The sequence below is a fragment of the Octopus bimaculoides genome, chromosome 25 (assembly GCF_001194135.2).
Source record: "Octopus bimaculoides isolate UCB-OBI-ISO-001 chromosome 25, ASM119413v2, whole genome shotgun sequence".
In the NCBI taxonomy this organism is placed as follows: Eukaryota; Metazoa; Mollusca; class Cephalopoda; order Octopoda; family Octopodidae; genus Octopus; species Octopus bimaculoides.
Window position 1 is genome coordinate 16526235 of NC_069005.1, and position 14772 is coordinate 16541006.

The window sequence follows — 14772 nt, forward strand, 5'->3', positions numbered from 1 at the left end:
ATGGGTTGGGCTTATTTCAGTTTCTGTCTGCTGCAGAATTTACTCAGCAGAAGATGCTGTGCAGTAAGACTGAAGCTGAAACCACATGGTTAAGTGGTTGAGAAACAAACTTCTTATTCGCACAGTCATACCTACATCACTTTTAACCACACAACCATATTTATGCCCAATGTGTGTGTGTGTGTGTGTGTGTGTGTGAGAGAGAGAGGGGGGAGAAGGGGAGTGGGTGTTTGTATGCCTATAATCATGATCATTGTTGTCATTGCTACCAGCACCACCACCATCACTACCACCATCTTTATTAAACTATTATTATCACTATCACCATCACTACCAACATAAGATGTCACCATCATTATCACAACCATCATCTCCACAGTGGTAGCTGTACACTCTCAGTAAAGCCCCCTATGGAAACAGTGAACCCCAAAAACGGTTAACACTTCTGTAAAAGTTGGTAAGACACTGCAGAATCCAAAAATGAACCAATAGAAGAAGACAATACTTGACTGGAGGATGAAGGAAGCTGAGACAATAGCACCAAAGCCATGGGTTATGGCAGCTGAAATTGGATGAGTTAAGGTCAAAAAGTGCAAATTCTGGAGATTAAATGGAGAGAGAGAGAGAGAGAGAGAGAGAGAGAGAGAGAGAGAGAGAGAGAGAGAGAGAGAGAGAGAAAAATATATTTTGAAAAAAATGTTATAGAAAAATTCTTCTCATTCCATATAATTATCTACAGTAGTAGGAAATGAAAGAGAAGGGAAATAAAGAAAACTTTCATTATTGATATTGTTATTATTATTATTATTATTATTATTCTAGTTATAATAATTATTATTACCAGCCTCACCACTATTATTACTACCATTATTATTATTATTATTATTATTATTATTATTATTTATACTAACACTATCACTTTTACAATCACCCAGCGTTCAACTGGTACTTATTTTATCAACCTTGAAAGGATGAAAGGCAAAGTTGACCTCAGTGGAATTTGAACTCAGAACAGAGCGATGGGCGAAATACTGCTAAGCATTTCATCCAGCTCACGGAATTAATAATAATAATAATAATAATAATAATAATAATAATAATAATAATAATAATAATAATAATAATCCTTTCTAGTGTACAAGGCCTGAAATTTGGTGGAGGGGATAGTTGATTACATTGACACCTCCCAGTGTTCAATTGGTGCTTATTTTATTGACCCCAAAAAAATGAAAATCAAAGTCAACCCTGGCAGAATTTGAACTCAGAACATAAGGACGAATGAAATACTGCCAAGCATTTTGCCCGGCATGCTAACAATTCTGCCAGCTCACCTCAATAATGATGATGATGATGATGATGATGAAGACGATGACGACGACAATAATAATAATAATGATAATAATAAACTACAATACCAGGCAATGGCTCTCATGGCTTCTGATCTAACTGATTGCAAGTGTTATCTTGGTATAAAAGATGTGCAACAGCAAATATTCTGCTCAATACTACAGGTTTGCTTGTCAGTTGTTTGACCTTAACCAGTTGAGCATGTCCCTTAGTGGCTGATGATATGTGCATCTCTGATCATGAGCAGAAGTAGTGGGGGAGCATCATAGTCATGTGTTGAAAGGAATTCTTTGGGTTTTGGATAATTCACCTTTGGAAACATGGGTGTTTCGTTTAACATCCTTAAACAACCCTTACTCAGGGACCTTTTGAGTAGGATGGGCTACTTGACAGGTATATTGGACTTTGTATATTTTACCCCAGTGTCACTTTGATGGCGTGCACTGCTCTTTCACTTGATAATAATAATAATAGAACTAACATCTCTTACATGAAATCAAATAGCAGAGTCTGTTTATATAGCAGTCAGGTGAGGGCAAATCATCTCTTAACACAAAATCAACATCTTCAATTTTTAGATCTATCACATTTACAAGGGAAAATGTATATGGAAGAATTTCTAAAAACCAAACATCATTTCTTTGTCACAAATCAAAGAGAAAAATTATATCCCTACTGACAGAAAGGTGGAAGGAAACTAAATCTTCACATCAAGTAGCACAACAAACACTCCAGGATATTGGGAGAAATCCTTTCAATTGAAAACTGCAAAAGCTATGTCATCCTATATTGACTATGCCTCAGAAAAAGTCAGATCTACCCAATTAGAGTTGACCTAGGATTAAACAACAACAACAAAAAACAAACGCTGATACAAAGCAGCAACATAAAACATGGACGTGCACTTCAGAAGTTTACTTCAGAAATAAAGATTTCAGATTTGGTCCTATTAAGTGGTAGCATGAGCAAATGATTTCTGCTGTAGTCATAAGTTAGTCAATATCATATAGTTGAAATTAGTAGATGGAAACTCTGTGTGTGGGTGGGTATATATATATATTTGAAATAATAGAACTGGCTTTTCTGATAATTTTTCCACTTTAATAATTAGATGTTTATAAGTTTATAAACATCTAATTATTAGAGTGGAAAAAATTATCAGAAAAGATATTTCTATAAATTTTTTCAATTATATAATACTGTACCTAGAATTTTCTATTTCTTATTGTACTATATATATATATATATATATATATATATATATAGTGCACCTGTTTCTGTCTTCATTCCCAATCTCTCTCTCTCTCTCTCTCCCTAGCCGGGTAAACTTGTACCTCCCCTATAGAAAGACACCTGTTTCTGTCTCTCTGTCTCACTATAACCTTTCATCATCTGACACAAGATCATCTCCTCCAATGTCCCCACCCTCTCAAAAGAGATTTTTTTGTCTTGCAAGTATTTGGTGACCCTGTCAATGCAGGTGCCACTTAAAACCACCCAGTCCACACTGTAAAGTGGCTGGCATTTGGAAGGGCATCCAGCTGTAAAAACCTTGCCAAAACTGATCTCGCCTGTGCTTGTGCCATGTAAAAAGAACTAAGTCCACTCTGCTGAGTGGTTGGTGTTAGGAAGGGCATCCAGCTGTAAAAATCCTGCCAAAACAGTTACAGAAGTCTGGTGCAGGCTTCTGCCTGGGCGGCTCCTGTCAAACCATCGCACCCATGCCAGCATGGAAAGCGATGAGGATGATGATATATATACACACACATATATATTTATGCGTGTGTGTGTGTTTATATACAAACACACGCATTCTCTCTCTCTCACTCTCTCTCACACACACACACACATATATACACATACATTCATCTTTGTTAGACAGCAGCCATGCTGTTGGTGACCTTGATAGGTTTTAGCTGAATAAATTGACCCCATTAATGTTTTTACCTTTTTAAAATTGACCCCATTAATGTCTTTACCTATATGTCTAGTTGAATAAATTTACCCCATTAATGTTTTTACCACACACACACACACATATATATATGCAGGGAGGTTGGTGTTATGAAGGGCACCCAGCCATATAAGCTGTACCAAAACAGACACAGAGGTCTGGTGCAGTCTTGTCTGGACAGCTCTTGTCAAACCGTCCAACCCATGCCAGCATGGAAGGCAGATGTTAAGCAATGATGATGATGATAGACACACATACATATAATCAATGAAAGAGAGACAAAAGATGAGAATCTTTATTGATCACTACAATTGCTTCAACCCATCTAGCATCAATTCCTTGCAGGTGGGATACTGCACAACTGGTTTAGATGTATCGATCAGTGTAGATGTTTCCTCAGATGATTTTCAAGAGGTATCTCATTAAAATAAACTCTGTTTCACACAACTTATGTTTACTTCTTGGGCTTCGTAGATAGAACTTGCAAAGTAAGGGATACTGCTTCATTCTTATACAAAATCAATGACAAAGATCAGATGCAATATGAAACAAATATACAATAAAGTGAAACTCTGTGTGTGGGTGTGTATATCATCCTCATCATCATCGTCATCGTCGTTTAACGTCTGCTTTCCACGTCGGCATGGGTTGGACGGTTTCACTGAGGGCTGGCAAGCTAGAAGGCTGCACCAGGCTCCAATACAATATGGCAATGTTTCTACAGCTGGATGCCCTTCCTAACACCAACCACTCCAAGAGTGTAGTGGGTGCTTTTTACATGCCACCAGCACGAAGGCCAGTCAGGCGGTACTGGCATCAGCCACGCTTAAATGATGCTTTTTACATGCCACCGACACGGGAACCAATCAGATAACACTGGCAACAACCACGCCCAAGTGGTGCTTTTTACATGCCATAGTCAGCTGGCACTGGCATTGACCACACCTGAATGGTACTTTTTATATGCCACCAGCACAGGAGCCAGTCAGGCAGCACTGGCATCGACCATGCTTGAATGGTGCTTTTTACGAGCCACCAGCATGGGTGCCAATCAGGCGGTACTGTCACTGGCCACAACAATGACTTCATTTGCCTCAACAGGTCTTTGCAAGCACAGTTTATTGCCCAATGATTGAAGAGTATTCTTAAATGGGCTGGTTATGCTGCACTGGCATAGGCCATGGTTACAGTTTCACTTGGTTTGTCAGGCCTTCTCAAGCACAGCATATCTCCAAAGGTCTTGGTCACTTGTCATCACCTTGGTGAGGCCCAACGTTCAAAGGTCATGCTTTAACACCTCATCAAAGGTCTTCCTGGGTCTACCTCTTTTACAGGTTCCCTCTACTGCTAGGGTGTGACACATTTCCACACAGCTGTTTTCATTCATATGCAACACATGACCATACCAGCACAGTTGTTTCTCTTGCACACCACAACTGATGCTTCTTATGTCCAACTTTTCTCTCGGTGTGCTTACATTCTGATGTGTATGCACATTACACATCCAGCAGAGCATACTGGCTTCATTCCTTGCAAGCTTACGCATGTCCTCAGCAGTCATGGCCCATGTTTCACTGCCATGTAGCATGACTGTTCCCCTACCTTTTACTCTGAGCAAGAGACCCTTTGTCACCAGTAGAGGTAAGAGCTCTCTGAACTTGACCCAGGCTATTCTTATTCTAGCAGCTATGCTCTCAGAGCAACCACCCCTACTACTTTACTTGGTCACCTAGATAACGGAAGCTATCAACTACTTCTAGTTTTTCTCCCTGGAATGTGGCAAAAGTTGTTTTCTGCACATTTTCAGTGTTTATTGCTCTTGAGCATCTGCCACATACAAAAACTATCTTCCCAGTTAACCTTCCTTTGATATTGCTGCACCTCTTATGTTTCCATAGCTTACAATGGGTACATCTTATAGAGTTTCTACCTACGCCTTTTCTACAGATTGAGCAGGGCCATCTATCTGAAGGGATTTGTGGTTTGTCTGCCTTCCTACTTATTAAGACTTTGGTTTTTGCAAGATTGACTCTAAGGCCCTTTGATTTTAAGCCTTGCTTCCACACCTGAAACCCACCCATCTATCAATCTATCCATCCATCCATACATACATACATATATAAACCCACCCATGTCCTCCTTTAAACGCACCCAGAACCTACGCAATCTTCTTGTCTGTAGCACCTTTCCTCTTCCCCCCAGCCCCACCCGGATCCTTCCCGTGCTCCAGATCCCGCGGTAACACCTGCCCCTTCATCACCAACATTACTTCTCTCACTGGTTCTAATCAGCAAACTCTTTGCATAATAAATTCCTTCTCTTGCACCTCTTCTAGCTTCATATACTGTATTGGATGCAACCTCTGTGGTAAACCATATGTAGGTCAGACGGGCCACCGACTGGTCGACCAGTTCACCAAACATCTAAGGGATGTTCAGCTACATTCGAACACACCCGTAGCCCGTCACTTCTGCATGGCCAACTACTCCCCCTCTAACGTCTCCGTCTTTGGCCTCACTCTGCACCACGGATCCACACACTCACGGCTCCACCTGGAACAGCGGTATATCTTTAACCTACGAACAACTATCCCCTTCAGACTAAACACAACCCCCTCCTCCTATTGACTGCCTCTACAGCTCCTGCAACTAAGCAACCTTATTTCATTTTTTTTCTTTGCTTGTAATTGATCTATTTTATATTGCATTAACTTCTTTATCTTCTTTCAACCTAATTTTTTATAATTTCTATATACACACACACATACACGAAAAATCGCACGCACCCGTGTACACACACGAACGCACCCGTGTACACACACGAACGCACATATACATCCCACACACATACAACACACATACATGCACATATACACACACACACACACGTGTACAACTGCACACACACAGGAATGCACAGATACCTAACCCACACAACCCCACATACACACAGACACATACCTATATACACACACATAAAGGTACACACGTACACACAACCACATACGCATACATACTCAAGTACATATGCATACATGCAATAAAATGCACATATAACCCGACATATCTCCATGTTCACACACACATATACACACGCACGCACATACACACGCGCACATATACACACGTACATACACACATGCACACACACACATATACACATGTACACACATACACACACTAGCACATATACCTCCAACACACAATACACATACAGATACGCACACAATCACACACACATAGGCAAAAACACACATGCACATAAACGCATGCACACACATACTCACAGGTACGCACATATACGCTACACAAACCCCACACACACACAAATATACATACACACACATATACATACACACAATATATACATACACGCACACACACATATAGACATGTACACACACACGCACGCACACGAATGCACACATACCTAACGCTCACAACCCCATACATACACATATACACACCCACATATGCATGCACATATACATACACACACGCACATGCATGTATGTGCAAAACAACGCACCTATACCCCCTACACAACCCCTTGTTCACACACACTGGCACAAACACATGCACACACACAAAATACACACACACATACACACACGCACACATATACACCCACACACACACATGCAGATGAACCCACACATACCTCCCATACACACACAGCACACACTTATACATACATGCACACAATTATACATACATGCACACACAGAGTAAAGGACAATTTCTCCACAGACACAACCTCACGCATACACACATGTACACACACACACTGGAAACAAAACACTCACACATTACATATACATATACGCACACACACATACTTCAAACTACCAGTACCTTTCTACTGACCATTCTCCTATGCATATGTGTAGGTAGACACACAACAGGCCACCACTCCTACCAGAATTCTTATTATAAATTCTTCCTATGACCTTAAACGATACTATGTCCAACCACACACATACATAAACAGCCACAACCACACACACACACATACACGTGCTATCATTACACACACACACATATGCATGCACGCACGCACATACCCACACATACCTCCTTCTCTTGCACTCTCCTGTCTTTGAAAAGAACTTTTTCTCCACCCTTTCCCTTCCAGTCATTTAAATATGTGACCGCGTGTATATCTTTGGCGATTTTCTTTATCCCTTCTTTGAACTTTTTCTATATTTCTGATGAAGAGCTCTGCTCGAAACATGAAATCCTCTTTCTTTTCTTTCCTTTCCTGAGTGTCCAATAACACTACTTATTCCACGTCCTTGTGTTGTTTTTTCATATTTTTTCTTGCTTGTTCATGTTTGGATTGACTATATATATATATGTATATACATGTGTGTGTTTCTTTTTTATCTGATCTTTGTCATTGATCTCCTATAAGAATGAAGCAGTAGCCATCAATTTGCCATTTCTATCAATGAAGCCCAAGAATAAAAACGCAGCAATAAGCTGTATGAAACAGTTTATTTTAGTGAGATACCTCTTGAAATCACCTGAGTCACATCTACACTGAGGAATACACCTAAACAAGTTGTACAGTATCCCACACATGAGGGATCGATGCTAGATGGGTCAAAACAATTGTAGAGATCAAGACAGATTCTCATATCTTCCATCTTCTGTCTTTCTCATTAATTACATACTCAACGAACACTGAACCAGTGAACATGCTTTACTGGCAAACTACCAAGTGTATACCATATGATTTATCAAATACTAACTATAATAATAATAATAATAATAATAATAATAATAATAACTGATGAAGGCAACAGGAGATAAGATTTAGCACTAGCCTTTATTCAGTACGACGATCATTTCGGCTGATCCTGCAACTGTTTGTTATTGGTAGAATTTTGTGCATCTAATTGTGTTGCATCAATCTGTTTGTGTCACATTAGTTACATGCATAAAGGAAGGGATGTTCTGTTAGATATACTGAGATTTCCAAGGTATGTTGTTCATGCCTGCTGTATTTTGGTTATAACTGGCTACAGTTGACCATGGGTATATAATATAAAATTATAATATAAAATTAAAATCATACAATCATAAAATTTAGAGTTTACACCTATCAAAGAAAGATTACATTTAGGTCAATGGGAAGTGGTGTGCACTCCCAGTCTTGAACACACACTCAGACAGGTATATAGACACAAACACGTATGTGTGTCTGTATGCCTGTCTGAATGTGTGCTTATGACTGGGTGAAAACCTAGTGGGACATCCCCTTTTTTATGCATGTACCTGATGAGACACAAACTGCACACATTGATGCAACACAATTAGATGCAAAAAATCCTACCCATAACAGACAGTTGCAGGATGGGTCAAAACAATAGTCATACTTAATAAAGACTAGTGCTAAATCTATTTTCCTTTATTAATTAGTTTTATCTCAACTAACACTGCAGAATTCCTGATGTAGATCCAGAGGAAATATAACCCAACTGTGGATGACACCAGGTAACCCAAACTGTAGAACATGCTTTACTCAACACACTGACATATAGCCATTAGTCCCAAAAAGTTACACACACACACACACACACACACATATACACATATTAATATATAAGTAACTAGGTGAAAATTGGACACTGACAAAGAAATTATCAAACGGGCTAAATAGATGCTACACAAGAATGCTTCAAATGACCCTAAATGTGAAATGGTGACCTGCTGAAAGTTAAAGAGAAGACCAAGCTAAGCCAGCTGTGACTATCTGGTCACTGTGTGCACTGCCCTGAACTGGAAGCATCCAAATTAGTCTTGTGGAACCCACTTCATGGTGATGAAGAGGAAGAGGAAAATATCACACTTACATTGACAACTTGTTCACAAATACTGGCTTGGAATGTATCCAGGACATTGATACAGTGATGCTGGACCAAGAAGTGTGGCAGGTGGACTTTATTGCTGCAGCCCAAAATGGAATACACCCATAACAAAAGAAATACACATACAAATCATTGTCATCTTTATTTAATGTCCATCATTCATGTTGGCATAGGTTGGACAGTTTGACAGTAGTTGACAAGCTAGAGGATTGCATTGAGCTCCAATCCATTTTGACATAGCTTTTACAGATGGATATCCTTTTTAATACCAACGACTTTAGAGAGCAGACTGGACGCTTTTTACATGACACCAGCACCTGTGAGGGAAGCTCCTTTGATGGGTGGGGTATTAAAGGAGGTGGCTTGTGCCAGGTGATGAAAGGTTAGAGTATGATAGACAGACAGAAACAAGTGTCTTGCTGTAGATGAGATACAGAGTTACTCTAGACAAAGAGAGAGAGAGAGAGAGAAAGAGAGGGAGAGAGAGAGAAGGAGAGACAGCCAGGGCAAACTCTCAAGGTACATAGGATGTGAATATGAATGGGATGGTAGAAGATTGCCCAGGGTGTGTGAGTAAGAAGTTCACATGAATGTAAAAAGGGGGAGGGGGGATGCAGTGACTGGTGAAACCTGGGTATATTGGGGTGGGGTATGATAAGATAAAAATGACACAATTGGCAGGGCAGAGAGGACAGGATATATACACATACAGGGAGACAGGACAGGATACACACACACAAGCACACACGCACACAAGCACACACGCACACACGCACACACGCACACACACACACACACGCGCGCGCACACACGCACACACACACACACACACATCAGGCTGGGTAAAATGTAAGCAATGTTTTGAAACATGAAATTCATCACAATATATTTCAAGAATGCGGAAATTTTACCCATCAAAGTTAAGTACCATTACAGTGAACACATTTTTGCCAATGAGTTACAAGTTTGTTTATTCTGTAATATAAAAATCTGGAGTTCTGAAGCTGATGAACTCTTTCAATGCACTTTGAATGCACTTTCAGGTCTGGGGAATAAGTTGAGTGGGGAAGAACTTCGTAGCCAAGTTCCTTCAATTTCTGGAGCATCATTAGTGAAAAGTGTTTGAGCATTGTCATGAAGAATGATTGGCCCTCTTCAGTTGACCAGTCTGGGATGGAGGAGTAGCAGTTTTTCATTCATTTTAGGCAATTTCATGGCAATATATTTCTTCAGTAATGGTTTTTTGGGGTTTTAAGAAGTTATAGTGGATGAGTCCAGCAGTACACCACCAAACAGTCACCATAACCTTTTTGAAGAGCTTGGTTTTAGGGAAGCTTTCCAGTGCTTCATTATGGTCCAACCACTGCGAAGAACATTTTTTATTATTATACAGAATCCACTTTACATCAATGCAGTCAAGAAATGGATTGGTCTGGTTACAGAGAAGATGCGACGAACAAATTTCATATCTGCACATTTTTTGATTTTCATTCAAATTGTGTAGTACCCATTTGTCAAGCTTTTTTGATTTTCCAATCACATTCAAGTGGTTTTAGGCAGTTTTCTGGCTAACTTAAAGTTCTTTTGCCAGTTCTTGAGTGGTTTTATGTGGATCTTCCTCAATGACGGTCTTTAATTGACCATTGTCGATGACAGATGGGCGTCCACTATGCTCACAATCTTCAAGGCTCAGGTCTCCACTGTGAAATCATTTAAACCATTTTCGAGCTGACCACTCACTGGTCATTTCTTCACCAAACATTTTGCTGATATTGCAAGCAATTTCAGCTGCTTTACATCCTTTTTCGAAGTTGAATAGCAAAATTGCTTGAATATCATGCTCAGTCTATGTCTGTATTATCTATATTTGTGTGTATTTGTCTGTCTGTATTTGGGTATGTATGTGTTTAAAAAAAAAATCAAAACTGCAAAAATCCAGTACAAATTCTTCATGGTTCAAAATATTGCTTACTTTTCACTCAACCTTATACATACATACATACATACATACATACATACATACAGACAGACAGACAGACAGACATACATACATACAACAAGTACAGAGGAATAATTATAATGTGTTTCTTCCTGTTGTTTTCTCTCCTCTTCCTTCTTACTTCATGCCAGCCTTCTGTAATGAACTACAAGCAATGCCCAATTTTATTTTATTTTTTTTCTCCTTTCCTCCTTTTGTCTCCATATCTCTCTCTCTTTGATAAGTCATAGTGATTCACAAGCACCACCCACAATTCTAACACAGCTGCCTGATTGGTGTATAATGGTAAATATCTTTAAGCATAAACATCAATCCAGCATGAAACCATTAATGCGAAATGTCTGATGAACCATACACGTGGAATAATGACATGCTCAAGATTCATAGATATTATAATATTGAAAAATATCCTATGGCTGTGAGAATATAGTCACAAATATACATGTAGTATGCAGAAATGTACATAGCAATGCATTAATTAAATATAAATTTCTATCCACAAATAATTTGCATCATTATGTACAACATCTATATATAAATATTTATATGTATAAGTAGTTGAAAAATATTGTTATAGGTATAAAAATACCATAAACAATTATAGAAAAGATGTTGAATCAAAATTTCTCCCTAATTGTATCTTATTTTAATTTATTTTATTTTATTAAACCTTTTTTGATATCCTTACAAAAATTTCTTCACACTGATGAAAATAACAATGCATAAATTTAATTATAATAACTGTGGTTATAATTTTTTTCTTACATATTTTTATTGTCCTTTGAAACACGCATATGTATTAAATCCTTTTTTGTATCGAATCTAATTTTGATTCAACATCTTTTTCTCCTCTATTTTTCTATAATTGTTTATGGTATATTTATACCTATAACAATATTTTTCAACTACTATTTTCATATTCTTATTACTTGCTCTGGCTGTTTTTTATGAATATGATGAATCTTTATTAGAAATCATTCTTTCTCTCTTTTTGGACCTCTCAAAAAGTTTGAATTGTTCTCTTTTGAACTTATTTTTTTCCATATATGTATGTAGTGACCGAAACATTTGGAAATATGCTGTGCTTGAGAAGACCCGGCAGGCCAAGTCAAACCATAACCTGTTGGCCTATGCCAGTGGTGCAACCAGTCCACTTAGGCATACCTTTCTTTCATTGGACACTAAACTCTGATTGTGAAGACCTGTTGAGGCAAGTGAAATCGGAATCATATTCGATGACAGCACCGCATGACTGGCATCTGCGTCAGTGGAGCTCTAAGAGCATCATCCGAGCGTGATCATTGCCAGGACTGTTGTGTGGCCCCTGTGCTGGTGGCACATAAAAAGCACCATTCAAGCGTGATCGTTACCAGCACCACCTTACTGGCACTTGTGCCGGTGGTACGTGGAAAACAACATTCGAGCGAGGGCATTGCCAGTGCTGCTAGACTGGCTCCTGTGCAGGTGACATGTAAAAACACCATTTGAGCATGGCCATTGCCAGTACCACCTGACTGGCCCTCATGCCGGTGGCACGTAAAAGGACCCACTACACTCTCCGAGTGGTTGGCGTTAGTAAGGGCATCCAACTGTAGAAACTCTGCCAGATCAGATTGGAGCCTGGTGCAGCCATCTGGCTCGCTAGTCCCCAGTCAAACCATCCAACCCATGCCAGCATGGAAAGTGGACGTTAAACGATGATGATGATGATGATGATGATGATGTATGTATGTATGTAGGTATACACACATACACACACTGTACACACCTCACACCCATCACAAATATAATTAGATGTTTATACACATAATGCATTCTCTGCTCCTTTGTACCACATGGACTCAACTCTCCTCCCTTCTTCATCTAACCTCCTCCCCTCTCCTCTCTCCCTCTCACACCTACTTCCTCCCACCCACCTCTCCTCTCTTCCACCGACTCCTACTTCTTCTCTTCACCCTTCTCCTTCTCTCTTCTCTTCACTCTTACCCACCGTCTCCCTTCATTGTCACCCCTCCTTCGTAACTCCACTCCACCTTCCCTATCCATCCCATCCCACCCCACCCCATCCCTTACATCCACTACTACACTTCCCACCTCTATCCCCACCCTCAGCCTAACCCACACCCCACCCTTGCTTCCCCCACATTCCAACACCATCACACCATACTGCACACCACTACACCATACCACACAACACCACACCACATCACCACACACACACTAGCACTGACCACTTCCCAGCCCCACATCTACACACCTGCACACATCAAGGTCACCAGCCCTCTTCAACATGCACACACAGGTTCTCTTATACACATGCACGTGCACCTTCGTTTTGGGATCACCACTATTTTATTATCTCCCCTTCTTCCTAGCTCTCCTGTGTGACCCCTCTGTCCGGCATTTGCCGTGATAGATCGCTAGACACTACACATTCTATATTTTTTCTTCTTGTTTCTTTTTGTGTTCCTTCCTGTGGAAGAGCGTAGGCTCGAAACGCTAAAGACTTTTTCACTTCCCGAGCATTAAACTAATACATCTGTTTGTTGTCTACACCACCTGTCTTCGTCTTTTGTTTTTCAGGTCAATGTTTAGTAGAAAACATAGTTTACAAATGTGATGTTATAACTGAGACCAACACTTATACTTATATCAGCTGTTCTGTAAATCTCAAGGGGCACTATGCAGCCCTATTCATCTTTTAAATTAAGACATAGGGCTGGCAGGACATCTCTAGCCATGAAGATTTGGGAACTCAAAGAGGACAATGTTAAATTTGATTTAAGTTCGGACATCATTAGGGTTGCTAGACCGTACTCAAACAGTAGATATGGCTGCATGGAGCTATTTGAAATTTTAAGATCTAAAAGTGAAATAACTACTAAATAATAAACTAAACCTTTGTCTTTCCTGTATACATAAGGCTACCCACACATTCAAATACTTTAAGAACATTAAACAACCTCTAGGTCCAATACTATTTACTCCCCCTTTCACTGACCTATCATTCTATCTATTACATGGAAAAATGCAAGCAAGAGAAATAATATTCTTAAGATTATAAATCTGGAAAAGTACAGGATAAGTTACTACACTTGGAAAAGTACAGGACAAGTTAGTACACCTGGTAAAGTACAGAAAAAGAAAATTTTTACTTAAAATATTGCAGCTAAGGATAAAATTTGAATATTAAAGATTAATTGATTTTAATTTTCAAAGTCACATTATAACTAAAAAAGGTACCATCATTTTATTAAAATACTGACACACTAGAATACTTAAAAAATGAGAGCCAGAAGTACCAATATAGCTAAAGTTTTATGCAAAGTAGAATAGTATATATGATGTAGGCAAATTCATTATGTAAAAAATAGGCATTGGGTCAAGACTAAAAATGTGAAGACTTGACAATAACTTAGGCAATAACTCAAGCAAATCTTACTGCGAATTTGTTGTTATAGGTAGATTTTACTGTAATATGTAACTAATTTTTGTATTATTCTATTTATTGTACTAACAATCATTTTTAAATAACCTATTTTCAAATTTCTAATTGTTTGTGTGTGTGCGTATATACATACATACATACATACATACATA

General features: G+C 39.1%; 1 protein-coding gene across 1 annotated transcript in view; it reads right to left on the reverse strand.

Annotated features, from left to right (window-relative positions):
* Window positions 1–7: 7 nt before the first annotated feature.
* The window catches only part of LOC106873371 (transmembrane protein 107), a 50767-nt gene continuing 36002 nt past the window's right edge, over window positions 8–14772 (reverse strand). The window contains exon 5 of the mRNA XM_014920702.2: window positions 8–562. Within this exon, the coding sequence (XP_014776188.1) occupies window positions 396–562 (167 nt within the window). The 3' untranslated portion in view covers window positions 8–395. The remainder of the gene's footprint in view (window positions 563–14772) is intronic.